The 13,974-nt window shown below is 41.2% G+C and overlaps 1 protein-coding gene across 4 annotated transcripts in view; it reads right to left on the reverse strand.

Moving 5' to 3' along the window:
* CTNNA2 (catenin alpha 2) overlaps positions 1 to 13,974 on the reverse strand; it is a 1,076,840-nt gene that overhangs the window by 684,889 nt on the left and 377,977 nt on the right. For all 4 annotated transcript variants that reach the window (XM_078056374.1, XM_078056373.1, XM_078056372.1 and 1 more), the window contains exon 7: positions 9,973 to 10,176. In XM_078056374.1, the coding sequence (XP_077912500.1) occupies positions 9,973 to 10,176 (204 nt within the window). The remainder of the gene's footprint in view (positions 1 to 9,972; positions 10,177 to 13,974) is intronic.

Below are 13,974 nucleotides of genomic sequence, written 5' to 3' on the forward strand. Positions count from 1 at the left end.
CATTTGATAATTTTTCTTTTCTTTGTGATTTGACCTTTTCTGTTCCTCATAGAAGTCCACTGTGAATAATGTGACCGATATCCAACCAAAGGATTGCTACAAGAGATAACCAGCTTCTCTGGTTGGTGACTGAGAGGTGACTGCCAGCACTACTCTTAATATTTTGAATTATCCTCTCTCTTCCTTCCCTGTGAGCCCAGGCTTGGGGCAACCAGGACCCTCCTGTCCCACCCCTTCAAATAAGCCCATGTTCCTCTACCACACAACTCCCAATCCTGCCTTCTAAGACTTCCAGTCAATTTTGACAGTCTCTTGTTCCTTCATCATATCTCCAACACTCTCTTCAATTTCTTTAGAGACTGTTTATAATTTGTATCTATTAATTGCCAACCTTCAGCCCTTGTAGGTCTGATCTGTAACTGTTTTTTTTGCCAGTTCTCACTCATGATGGCTTGTTTCATTTTATCTTTAGAGATTCTCGAATCTCAACTTCTGCTCCTTGTAACTTTATCTTTAGAAATTCTTTGACACTTGGGTTTAAGGCATGTTCCTCTAGAGAGAATTGGTATTTGCTTCTGCCAGGTACCTGGCAATCTACTACCCAGGATGCCTTCAAATGAAATTTTGGATAAGCTTTATGTCACCCTAGAATATAGATTCTGACCCCAAAACTGAGTGATGGTGACACTGTGTGAAAAGTTTTTGGTTTTTTTTGTTTTGTTTTGGTTTTTTTACAATGCTCTTTAAAGACCAAGACAGCATGCATTTCCATTGTTTCTCTCTGTAGGGAAGTTTTGTGTTCTTTGATCATGGCCTAATAATGTCATCATCTGAGAATCCAGGCTTTATACCGAGGTCCCTAATCTGGCTATCCAGCTGGGTCTTAGATTTTTGTCTCCTGCTCTTTACACACTGTCTCATTTAAAACCCAAGTCTAGGCCAGAAGGAATATGCAGACCTGTCTCTAGTTTATTGTTTCTTGCCATTTATTGCCTCTGAATAACTCCCTTCCACTCCTGTGAGTCCATCCATGCATTAAAAAGAAAGTTAAAAAAAAATTCTACCAGGCACACAGGTGGTAGAAGAAAGAAAAGAAGGGAAGAAAAAATTAGAGATGTCAGGAGGGGGGAAAGAGAGAAAGAGAGATTGATTGATTGATTGATTGTGATTGCTTAGTACCTCTTTTCCTCTATAGAGAGGTCAACATTGAGTGTCTAGAGTTGTTGTGACTTTCACTGCTCAGACTTAACTCATTATAGAACCAATACTGGGAACCTCATTTTTTAAAAAAATATTTATTTGAGAGAGAGAGCGCACAAGCAGGGGAAGCAGCAGGCAGAGGGAGATGGAGCAGCAGGCCCCTGCTGAGCAGGGAGCCCGATGCAGGGCTTGATTCCAGGACTCTGGGATCATGACCTGAGCCCAAAGCAGACGCTTAACTGACTGAGCCACCCAGGCGCCCCTGGGAACCTCATTTTGATGACAAGGCAAACTGTTTTCCCAAAATCTTCCTACTCAAGAGATTGCCAGGCAGTGGGCTTCACCTTTGCTGATTGGGGATATCTCAACACTAGGTAATAAGTTTATTGGTGGATTGCAGCCAACTTTTAGGGGCTCCCAGTAGAAGTAAATGCCCTAAGCAGATTCCTCAGCCTGCCAGGGTATCAGTCAAGCTCCTAAAATTTATGCCCTGGGTGACTACTTTGAACTCTTTGAAGCAAATCAAGGTTCCACGAAAACACTAACAAAAGTTTCTTACCTCTAACCACTAGTCCAAATTCTAAGACCCAAGAATCACAGAATCATATTTTAGAGCTAAGGAAGAGGGCCATATTGGTACGATGTACCACTAATTTTTCCCATGTTTATACTCTTGGAATTTTAGTCCATCCCCCTGATCCAGAGGAACTAGAGATATTCCCATGTTTACGGGAGAACCTTGGTCTTTCTCTCTTAGAAGCCTACAGGACTAGGAAAAGGCAGGCAACTCATCTACTAACTCAGACAAGCTGCACTGCATCCAAACTCTTCCAGCTCAGAGGCCTGGTCCTCCTATTGTACCCTCTGGTTTCCTAGGACTGCCAGTCTTAGTCATTTTTCTCCAAGGTCTCTAATAATCAGCTCATTTTATAAGGACTGTCATTTGTTTCCAAGCCTTGGCAACAGTGTTGTCCACAGTATTCCCCTAAACAGGGCCACAAAGCCAGACATATCTCTGGCCACTCAGCTCCCGTCCAGACACACCCAGTGATGCTTTCCTTTATCTAATACACTCCTTATCTCCAAAAAGCCCTCAATGAATTGTACAGAATAGGGTTTTTGTTTGAGGTTAATAAAACAGGGAAATAAGAACACTGGGGAGAAAAAGGAAGCAAACATGACTTTCCTTTGACACTGAAAGTTCTCGCTGCCACTGTCTTATCTCTGAATATTCCCATAGGTATAGTCTATCACCCACTTGATAGCCAACAAAGTTGAGGCTCAGAGTCTATCTACCTTGCCTAAGTTCATGTCATCTTAATATAAGGGATAAAACTGGGATTAGAACCTGGGTGTATAGATGGTTACAAAGCAGAGGCTTCTAAACTCTGCCAAACTATCCATAGTGGGGAACAGCGGAGAGTTTCATGTAGGAAGGACCTTTCCTGGCCACAAAATGGCGTGTAGGATTGCATTAAGAACTGACCTTGATGATCCAAAGGAAACACATCTTGTTAGACCCATCTGTCCTGGGATCCTGTAAGTCATTTAATTGTATGTCATGAGCTGATAATAACAGCAAATATGCATACAACATGATGTACTTTTTGAAGGGCCTAACTCCCCTACCAGGATAATTGTCCCATACTCTGGATCCTTTAAGACCAAGGAGACCTGCCACATTCCCATAAGGACCAGATGTTACCCATACCTGTGCTCTGTGCTAACCAACCATCTGTCAGTCTAGATCTCCTGGAGCCACTAGAGTACTCTCATGCTCTGTGGAACATCTGACCATGGCACAATTTCTCTCACCCTCATTGTTCCCCCTGGGGAATTATGTCCCACCAACACGGCTGGACATTCTCCCACCACTGGTACCTGGGCCAGTGAGGCCCAGCACACCCCTCCTTAACACTCCCTTGGCTTTGGAGATTCCACTGCAGCAAACTCGGGTGAGTACCATTAGAAAAGGAATATGGTAAGAAAATAAAAAGAAAAAAAAAATTGTTTTACTCCTTACAAGAGCCAGGGTACCACTGGGAGTCACGTTGAAACTACCTGGGAATGCAGGCAAATGGGGTTGCTAGGTAATTCCAAGATCAAGTCTAATGCACCATCCAAAAGACTTCTCTTCCCAACCATGTTTCTTAGGAAGAGTAGATTCAAAGGACAGTTTTAGACCTCAAAAAAAGGGTTTGGTAACCTAATTGTGCTTTTTCAATGTCTGAGCAGGGAGTACAACTAAAAAGGATTTTAAGAATTATCTCTTCATGGAGCAAAAGTTTTATAGAAGAAGCATAATTGCACAGATGAATTTGAAGTTCAACATTCACAGAGATGAGAGCACTGAACACATTTGAAGGCACAGAGTATAAAGAGAAGAAAACATGCAAATAAGGAAAAGATAAGGAAAACCTTCTCACTAAAGGCATCAAATCGGGATATTAGAATTCCTTCTCTCGAATGGAGCTACCACTTCCACTAAGACAGCTCTAAATTTTCTCTTAAAATGGAGGCCTTTTATGGGGAGGTATGGGAAACACCGGGTCAACAAGGGCCAACAAGTATTTTTAAGCATTATTTTGTATTCTATTTTAAGCCAAACACTCTGGTAGAGACACTTGGAATCAGCCAAACTGACTTTAGTGAATTTCACCCCCCTCTTCTACAAAGTAAGAGAGAAATGAGAAAGCCTAGATGCTACCAGGAACAATTTTTATGTTTAATTAACAATTAGCCTTATTAAGTGGCAACAGCTACTCAGTCTTTCTTCTATCTTCCCATCTGGGAGAAATTTGGCGGCATCACAATTTTTATCACAAAGTTATCTTTTCGATGGTACTCCCTTTAGAAGCTTTCAGGGCCTTTTTTGGGACCCTGGATCAAATCCAACTATTGAACCCGTCTACTGGTTGTCCTAGACCCCTCTCTGCAGTACTACATACAGCCAACTTAGGGAAACTCTGATAAATGAAAATCAGATTGATTCAAAAAAAAAAAATCAATAAAATACAGAAAAAATACACCTGTGATAATTTAAAATAGAACCTCAGAGGCATTTAAAATGTCTTCACATACAAAAGTCTCATGGCACAAAATTTTCAGGGATCTCTTTAAAGCAGATAAACTGTAAAGCTGTGCCTCCCCACTGGCTCACTACTTCCTCACTCATTCTTTGGGTCTAAAACAACGCTCTACACCGCCAGCATGAAAAGGCTGCCCTCCTTACCTTTCCCAACACTCTTCTGTAAAAAAAATACTCTCAAAATGAATTGCTTCTCAATGAATTATTACATGTTTATATAATAAAATGCTAAGCAGCCAGTAAACCTAAAGTTAGAGAATGTTTATTGACATGGTAACATAGTCACAATACATTAAGAAAAGAGATTACAAAATGCCATATACAATGAGTCTACTTTTTAAAACCCAAAGTGTAACATGCCTGTGTGTTTCTGTGTACAAATGTATCACTCTGGAAGTTTAAAAACATTAGAAAGACATATACAAAATAGCTAACAATGATTAGGGGTGATATTATGAATAATTTTTTTTTTAAAGATTTTATTTATTTATTTGAGACAGAGAGAATGAGAGAGAGAGAGCACATGAGAGGGGGGAGGGTCAGAGGGAGAAGCAGGCTCCTTGCTGAGCAGGGAGCCCGATGCGGGACTCGATCCAGGGACTCCAGGATCATGACCTGAGCCGAAGGCAGTCGCTTAACCAACTGAGCCACCCAGGTGCCCATGAATAATTTTTTCTTAATTATCATCTATGATAAACGTATATTTCTCTTGCACCATTAAAAAATAAAACAACAACAAAACAGTGTGCAAGCCCACTATTTTCATAGTGGCTCTGGATACCACTTCATGTGTTACTGATACAGTGGCGTATTCTGGAGCCTCGGTACCGTATGGGACCTACAATTGGGCTGAACATGACCTTTTAAGACCTCATTTCAGACCTTGTCATTCATAAATGGATCCATCAGGACCCCTCTTTATAATAAATTCCACTCTGTGGCAAAGGCTAGGACAATGATCCTTCAGGCACTTGTAATATGTATATATCCTCCTACGTTAATTTGTCCTCATGTGCTTTTAACATGTCCATCACATTAGTGGTTTACAAAATGTCCCCAGGAATCCACTTAGGTGCTTCAGGAGGTTTGAAAAAAAAAACTGGATTCAAATCTTTTGTAAAAATAGATCATTTTAACTACTTATAAAAATACAATTAAAAAAATAACCTGCCACATTTTCAGAAGTCATTACTTTATGCCACCTGATTCTCTGCCACCATTGTGCATTTAAACTTTGTATAATGGTTTAAAAAAATGGTAGTTCTGCATTAGTCTTAAAAAAAAAAACCCAACAATTTAGAGCAACACAGACTATCAGTTTATATAAAATTGAACTAGCCTGCACAGCACTACACATAAGGTCCAGGCACATCTGATTATCACATATTCCCATCAAGGTCTAACAGGGAATTGTGCCCAAAGAAGGAATGGCTTAACACATCTCTTTATTGTTCTGCACTTAGGGTTAGTACTTGGAGTATTCTATTTTTCTAGTCTTTTATATTTATAAGCATGTGAACCATAGTTGGGTATTTTGGGTGATACAACTTTGAAACAAAATTTTTCTACTTAGCTCCCTTTTCACATGCAATCTGTCTAGCAGAGTATCCAGGCATTGAAAAGTGAGCTCTTTACAAATCATTACATCTGAGTACATCAGAATTTTCCATGCAAGCAAAGCCAGTTGAAGATACCAACTGAAGACCATAGAGGGGGCTGTTACAACCTTAACTGCCATTCACACTGATCGCTGTCCATTTTGTGTTCATGAGACAGACACATTCTTCTCACCAGCCACTTTATCAGCAAATTTTGTTTGAAATAGTTAGAATTTGAACCCTTCACTTCTACTGCGACCACTTGAGCCAAGCCACCATCCTCTCACGAATTATTTCAGTGTCCCCTCTCCCGTCCCCCTACTTTTGTTACCCCCTTGTGCTCCTATGGCCTATCTGAGGACCTCAGTCATGGCACTTTCTTCCCAACACTCTCCAACGACTTCCCATGCCATTAAAATCAAAGGCAAATTCCATACAACACTGCACAAGGCCCTGGGTAGTCTGCCACCTTGTACCCTTGCAGACCCCGTCTCCTGCTGGCCCCCATTCACTCCCAACAGCCTTGATCGCCACCCCATGAAGGTTCCTTGGGTCCCGAGCACCCGTTCACGGCAAGGTACTTAACCTCCATGGTCCTTCCACCTCAAGCACTCTTTGCTTCCTCGTCTCCAAAAGGTCTTTCACCAAAAAGTATTTTCTCAATGAACCCTTTCCAGGCCATGCTTATTTACAGCTGTACCCCATGCTCCCTGTCTCCCAGGTTTTCTATCACTCGTCATCATCTGAGATAATCCTTGCTCAAATTATTGTCTCCCCCGACTAGAGTGTAACCTCCACAAGAACAGAGAATTTTATCTATTTTGTTCCCTTCTATATCCCAGAAGCCTATAACAGTGCCTGGCACAGAGTAACCAGGCACACAATATATATTTGTGGAATGAATATGATATTCTAAATTCAAATCTATCATAAAATCCTTACCAATAAAATACCATGTTTAATTGTTGCCTCTCATGGGGTCACTTTTAAGTTTTGTTTTGTTTTGTTTTTGATGAAAGAAGTTTTACTGCCACAGGAAAAAAAAAAAACTGTCTAAAATTGTAAGTTACAGAGAAAAGTTTGTCTTCATTATAATTTGGAACTATTTATAGTTCTCAGCATAATATTCCACCACCACCCTGATGGCACTCATCCAAAAGCCACACATCCTTTAGAAAAAGAGTCTCTCTCTACCCATTATTAGTCTTCACATATGTACAATAGTGATGGTCTATTTAAAGGGGGAGTTTTTTTAAAGAATCTTCTCACTTGGGCTTACATCATCAACTTGAAAAAACAAGGCTATCCAGGGTTTTCCTTTTCTACCACTGCCACACTGTGATCATAATTTTTGCCACATGCCTCTGTTCAGCCAGCACTTTTCTCTCATACCAGTTTCACTGGGGTACCCAATTTTTGTTACATATGCATCAATTTGTATATACTTCTGTGAAACATCTAACACACCACAGATATCCTGCTTAGCTCAGTGTAACTTATATGGCCAACCCATGGCTCATGGCCCATGCAGACACTTTTTCCTAATCCTTAGCATACAGCTCTTCTTCCCAATCTCCACCTCCCTGCAGTGGATACTGCTTAGCCTTTATATGATTTTAGAACAGCTCTGCTGAGCTTTGTAAGTCAAAGCTTCATCAGGGAAAGATCAGGAAATTTTCAGAATCCAGAAGTGTCAGTTATGCCCATTTTTAAATCTTTTCTTCTCAATCTAATAAATTCTTTATCCTAATATTGCTTAGCTTACTATGAGGAATATCTGCAGAGTGATAATTTGATAATACATTTACTCTCAGAGCTTACAAACTTTAAAAAGAAGTGTCTTATAATGAACATCCTAGGCACAACGGACTAATTTATTGGTTGCTGTGAAACACAACAGACTTTTCAGTCAAGGCAGAGATGTGTATGTGGGTTTTATATTAATATATGCTATATCAAAATAAACAAATTGACATTTTGACAGTAGAAATGAGGGCGCTGGACAGAGATGATGGAGTTGATACAGCTGCATCCGATTCTACCTTGAAATTACCAAAGAAGTGTGAAGTTATACAGTTTACATAAAAGTCAATAGGAAGTGTTTTATTTCAAGCCTTTGATCCTGATGGTTGAAAGTGAATAGCATTTGCACACTGAAATTTAAGTACTAAGCCCACCTATGTATTATCTGTAACCATATCAAAGTAGAAACCAAGTTTTTGTAATACAAAATACAAAACATTCCTGTATCACAAGGTTGTGAACAGAAAAATAAGCACATGGAGTCAATAAAATACAAAACTCCATCAGCTCTGCTGATCTATATGAGTTTACACTGAAAGAAAAAAAACTTCTGCTTGACAGGATCCTAGACACCAAACTGAAAATTACATGTCATATCTCTTTCAACTCTTATTTAATCACATTCTGTGATTACTATTCACAGGAACATACTTTTTTTTTCTGAAATATTTATATTGACACCTGAACCATCACTGTGATCTCTGCTGTTTCAACTTCCTTCTTTGGCAATAATTCATTGCTAGAAATACCAGCATGCCTTACTATAAAACCATATTCCACATACAAGTAAGTAGCCTGTTGCTATTCTGTTAAAAACAACAAACACACAGAATCCCAGATTTTATAATCATTAATTTTTTTTGTTAAATCTGCTATTCAAAAGATTCACTCAGTGTGGGAGACAATGGCAGTCATCATTTCTAGCTTTACCCAGCATAGCACCCACAGACCAAAATCACAAAAAGTATGAGCCGTCCAGTGTCCTATGGAGAAATCCCCATAGGCAGCTGGATACCGTGTTAGACATTCACACCTTATTCTTTGTGTATTGAAAATGGGCAAATCTTCTCCAATCAAAGAATCTGAAGGTTGATGTAAAGGAGACAGATTTTTGGTTTTCAGTTTGTAGGGCACTCTACATCTTTTTGTTTTCTAGATCAACATTCTCTGAAGAGTCTGGCAGGAGCAGCACAGTTCCTATCAATGCTGACTCCCGGGGCTTGACCCATGGGCTGCGTGTGATTTAGGTTGGGTGCGGGCGGTGGGGGTAAGAAGAATTGGGCTGCAGGGCGGACATGGCTTGACTGTGTCGTCTCAGGGTTGTCTCATGGTGTTCTAAAACGACCAGCATGGGCTTCAAAAGCCATGAGATTTTCTCAGTGCCCTGCTCCCTACTTGACCACTACATAGAACACTACTTCAACATGTGATGTCAAGACCTCACTTTACCTACATTTTACCCCTTTATGCTGAATTCTCTCAAACCCAGGAGTCCAGGACAGGAGAAACTCCAGATCATTCAAGGTCACAAGCACTGGGCACCACCAACATCACTTCAGCTGAATGAATTTAGCAAATCAATACAAACATAATTCAGTGCCCTTCAAAACAAAGAATATGGATTTCATCTTCTTTGTGTAGTTTTCAGGTATATAACAATTGTCACACTTCATAACTGTGGGACAGGACAGCTATTGTCTGTGCTGCATATCACTAGATACCACTGAAAACCTGGAGATTAATTCTCATAAGAACTTCCAACTGCACAATGAATCAATACTTCCTCCAAGTTTTACTGCCATTGGAACAGTTCCACCTTAACCGAGCCTGCACAAACATCTGAAAACCTGTTATGCTTATTAATGCCTCTTAAGGATGAAGATCAGCATCTATAGCCATCCTTAGCTCGGAAAGTGTTCTGTGTAAGAGGACTTCACTACATCCTCATTTCCATCCACCATCCAACTTTCACCGACTGCAATCTTACCACAATCTAAGGCCAGCCATCAAAATGACCACGAAATCATTCAAGTAAACGGCCCAAGTTTTCCTAACCAGGCCCTTCCACCACTCTCTTCCAGGCTAACAGTGCATTCTGGCGCAAGCTCAAGACACCTCTCTCCCAAAGCGGTTCTTCCGTGTCCGCCCCCCGCTCCCCCCCACCCCCGCGCCGAGTCTCTCCCGGGAACACCTGTCCTCTCTTCCTGCTACACACGCTTCCCCGAAAGCCACAAGCCGGCGCCCAAACCCACCGGATGTGAGCCCCGCGAGCCCAGGACTTACGTTGTTCATGTACTCGCTGAGCAGGTCCTGGAGCGCCTGCCGGACGGCGTTGCACTCGGCCACGATCCTCTCGCGCCGGTCGTCGCGCGTGCAGGACGAGTCGGCCATGAGCGCCGCGCCGCTGATGATGCTCTCCAGTCTCTCCTCGAGCGACGGCCGGAACCTGGCCTCGCTGAACGTCATGGGGTCCAGGATTATCTTATTCTGAAAGCAGCACCATGAAAGAATTAGGGGAAAAGACACGACTGCCTTTGCGCCCTGTTTTCTGAACCAGAAATGTCTGCGGCCAGGGCAAGACTCTCCATGGAGAGGCAGCTGGTTGCGTAGACCAATACCAAAGTGGCCTTGACCAAGTAGCAATTGTCCGTAAGATACTTTCCCCTGAATCTAATCGTCAGGGAGAAAACAGCACATCTTGTTTCAAGAATGTGTTCTCGGAAAAGGCTGCACCAACCAAAGGGTTTTCTAACGAGACTGTGACACTGGCTTTGTTTTTTATTTATTTATTTTTTCTTTTTACATTCGTAGCCTTCAAGGAAAGCACATTTCAGGGTAGCACTTTGAAGGATTATGAGAAGATTTTAGAGCCCCAGAGCAAGAACATGATATGTAATCAATGACTTAAAGATCCATTAGTGACTAGTGTACACATTATATCTATTTCATGAGAAGTGGAGAGTCCCATGGCAGGATGCCTTCTGAAACCTCGGCAAATAGCATCCAACAGAAATATACTTTACAGGTTACTTCCCGCTAAAAAGTAATATATTTTGTATAAAAAAACTAGTGTTCTAGAAAAGGATTATGTGTGTGTGAGAGATTTGTTACAATTAACTGACAGTATCATGATAAGGATACTAGCATGTTCTGAAGGAGCCTAGATAAGAGAAAAAATAGAAATGTTTCCTTAAAGGAAGGTGTTGCAGAGAACTTAAGCTTCACTTTTCCCCTGCTAATTCTGAGGAGCCTGGAATCATGTAGGTGAGGATGTCCAGAAGTGGGGGATGTCCAGATACAGAAATAGGCATCCAGATTTCAAGAGATAAATCAGCCTCTATGAGGACCTGTGGATCATCAGGGTTATCTGGACACAAGACAGTGACTGGTATACTAATAATGTCAATAGAACAAGAAGACCATATAAGACCCAATTAATACCAATTCCTAGGGTGTGCAGAAGGATGAGAATCAAAAAAATGAGATCAAAGAAATAGCCAGACAGGATAGGAGCAGAACCTGGAGAATATTATTCCCAGCACGTCCAGGGAGTGGAGAGACACAAATTGTGTGATAACTGCATGAAAGAGGCAGAGCTGACTTTAATCAATGGTTGGTTTCCACCGGGGCCCACTTTTCTGCTTAAAACAAGGAAGATCATTCCAACAATGCTAACTAGAGTGGAAAGACCTGTTGCAGGAAATGGTATGCTCCTCTTCATAGGAGGTGCACACTCAGAGGTCTGAGGACCAGAGTGGCGGTAATGGAGTAAATGGTCTTCCAACACTACAATCCTGTGGTAGGATTGCCATTTCATGGCAACTTCCTTTGATTTCCTAATTCCTTAAATGTTCATCAAATTTTAAAAACTGACATTACCTACTAGAATGCTTAGTACTAAAAACTGGTGGAGACTATGAAAGATACTTGTGTGATTTTTTTTTTTTCTAATGGAATATAAAATAACTGCTTAGTTATTACAAAATAGGTCTGACTATATGCTCTGGCAAAGTTTGCCCTAACCTTCCAAAGCATCCTAAGGCAGTTGCTGAAAGTTGAGCTCCAAGCATCAGTGGCTCTGACTCAGATTCTCCTGTTATAATGCACATGTCTCCATAGCAGAGATCCTGTCAACACAAGGGCTATGAGGTGCTGAGGAATGAGTGCAAGCAGGTGGGAAGGAAAGAAAGGAAAGAAAGGTAAGAAAGAAAGAAAGAGAGAGAGAAAGAAAGGAAGAGAGAGAGAAAGAGAGAGAGTGAAAGAGAGAGAGAGAGAGAGAAAGAGAGAGAGAAAGAAATGGAAGGAAGGAAAGAAGGAAAAGAAGAAAAGAAAAGAAAAGAAAAGAAGCATCCACTAAACACAGACCAGGTCTGAGGTCCACTGGAATCTTGGATTTCCTAGGAAATTACTCATTGGTCAAAGCACCCTCTTCAGTTTAGAGGGCAAATACATAAGGTCATGCAAACAGAAGATAAAGGTTTTCTGTGGCAGGTTTTGGCATAAAGACCAGCTTCACATTTTTGCTTAGATCTTAGAAAGAAGATGATTTGTTACTTCACTCAGACCAGTATGACTCAGACCCTGGGCCTTGTGTACTAGTAACCCTCCAAACGGTGTCAAAACATCATGGAGAGGCCTCAGTGCAGGGGATGGCTTTGCAGCATGGATCATTACAGGGAACATTCACAAAGGCAGGCCGAGAAGGGGAACACTGACGTCCCTGCCACACTGGCTGTCTGTACCAGAGCTGGGGAGCCCTTTGAATGCTCTGTCTCACTCTCTTTCCACTGCTGTTGGTTGATGCATCTATGATTATCTTATCATGGAACAAGCATTAAGGACTGGCACTCTAATTAAAGAAACACTTGATCAAAATAGAATTTGACTATTTTCCTTTATAAAGATTATGGATTTTCAAAGAACTCTTTTACAGAAACTCAGATTCACATAAAACATAATGAGAATCATTCATTCTGCTTTGAGGTTTCAGGAGGCTCTTCAGAATCATATATTGGCTCTAGCATAGATTTTTTATTATACATTGTACAAAAAATATAAAGAAGTGCCAATTTGATGGAAATATACTGAGGTAAATTTGAACTCTTCAATAAGGGCAACTGTAAAACAGTTTCTTTGCAGAACAGAGGAAAATGTACCACTGTCATTAGAACATTACTTCCTAAATTATTTTCCACGGAACACTGAACTTAGAGATGTAATGTTTTGATGAAAAAATAAGTTTCCCTGGCCAATATGTTTTGGAAATACTGCATGGCCCAGAGCAAATTATCACATGCAATGCTTTAGGGGAGTTCTGCCTTAAAGGAGTCAGTTTACAGCAACATTCCTCAAACCTATTGAGCAAAGAGAGGGTTCCCTTTAAAATGCATGCATTACCTAGGAGAACCCAGGAACACACTTTAGGAACTGTGGCGGTGTCAGCTGAGTGATCTTCTCACCTGCCATGGCCCTAGGCTGTCATGAAAGTAAATGCACTGAAACATTGAGCGTGAAAAACTCTGCATAAAAGTTACACTGTTCATCACACTTCTAATGGAATTATTCATTATTTATAGATTACAGGGGAAAAGCTTTTTAAAAATCTCCCTGAGAAAGAAACAATAAATTTACAATATTCTCATCTCTATCTGTGGTGGAGATGGGAAACACTGAATGATGGATGTGAAAGGCTGGCGGGGAGAGAAAAGGCATAAAGGTAAAGGGCAGTGTACACGTGTGTGTGTGTGTGTGTGTGTGCATGTGTGTGTGGGGGGGAGGGTATGCATTGCCCATGTGTGTTTAGGTTGTGTATAATGGGTGGAGGGGGATGAATGTGTGGTAAACGGGAGGGGGTATGGGTTTTTTGTGTGTTTGTGTGTGTGGGTGTGTGTTCAGAAAACTGGCCAGATCTCAAACAAGCTTTAAAAAATAAGCGCACACACACACACACACACACACACAGCCAAATGAAGCCAAGGGCTCAAGGGCTAGAAGACAGACTCTATTTACAGTTGCTAAAGTTAAAAGAAAAAACAAACTCTTGGAGCTGAATCCTGATCAAGAAATACAGAGAATGAATGTCAAAGCCGAGAGAGGGAGGGGTATTTGCTTCTGCATGATTTGGGAGTGACTTAAGAAACATCTAGGCGGGTGTCTTTCCTAGCACACTTCAGGGTCATTTCAGACCAGCAAACAGCCTCTTTGTGCATCAGCGCAGCCTGTCCTCACCCCTCTGTGCGGCTGCCCTCTACTGGCGGGAAGGGGCAAAGCAGCATCCCGGATCAA

Source organism: Halichoerus grypus, chromosome 10, assembly GCF_964656455.1.
Source record: "Halichoerus grypus chromosome 10, mHalGry1.hap1.1, whole genome shotgun sequence".
Lineage (NCBI taxonomy): Eukaryota > Metazoa > Chordata > Mammalia > Carnivora > Phocidae > Halichoerus > Halichoerus grypus.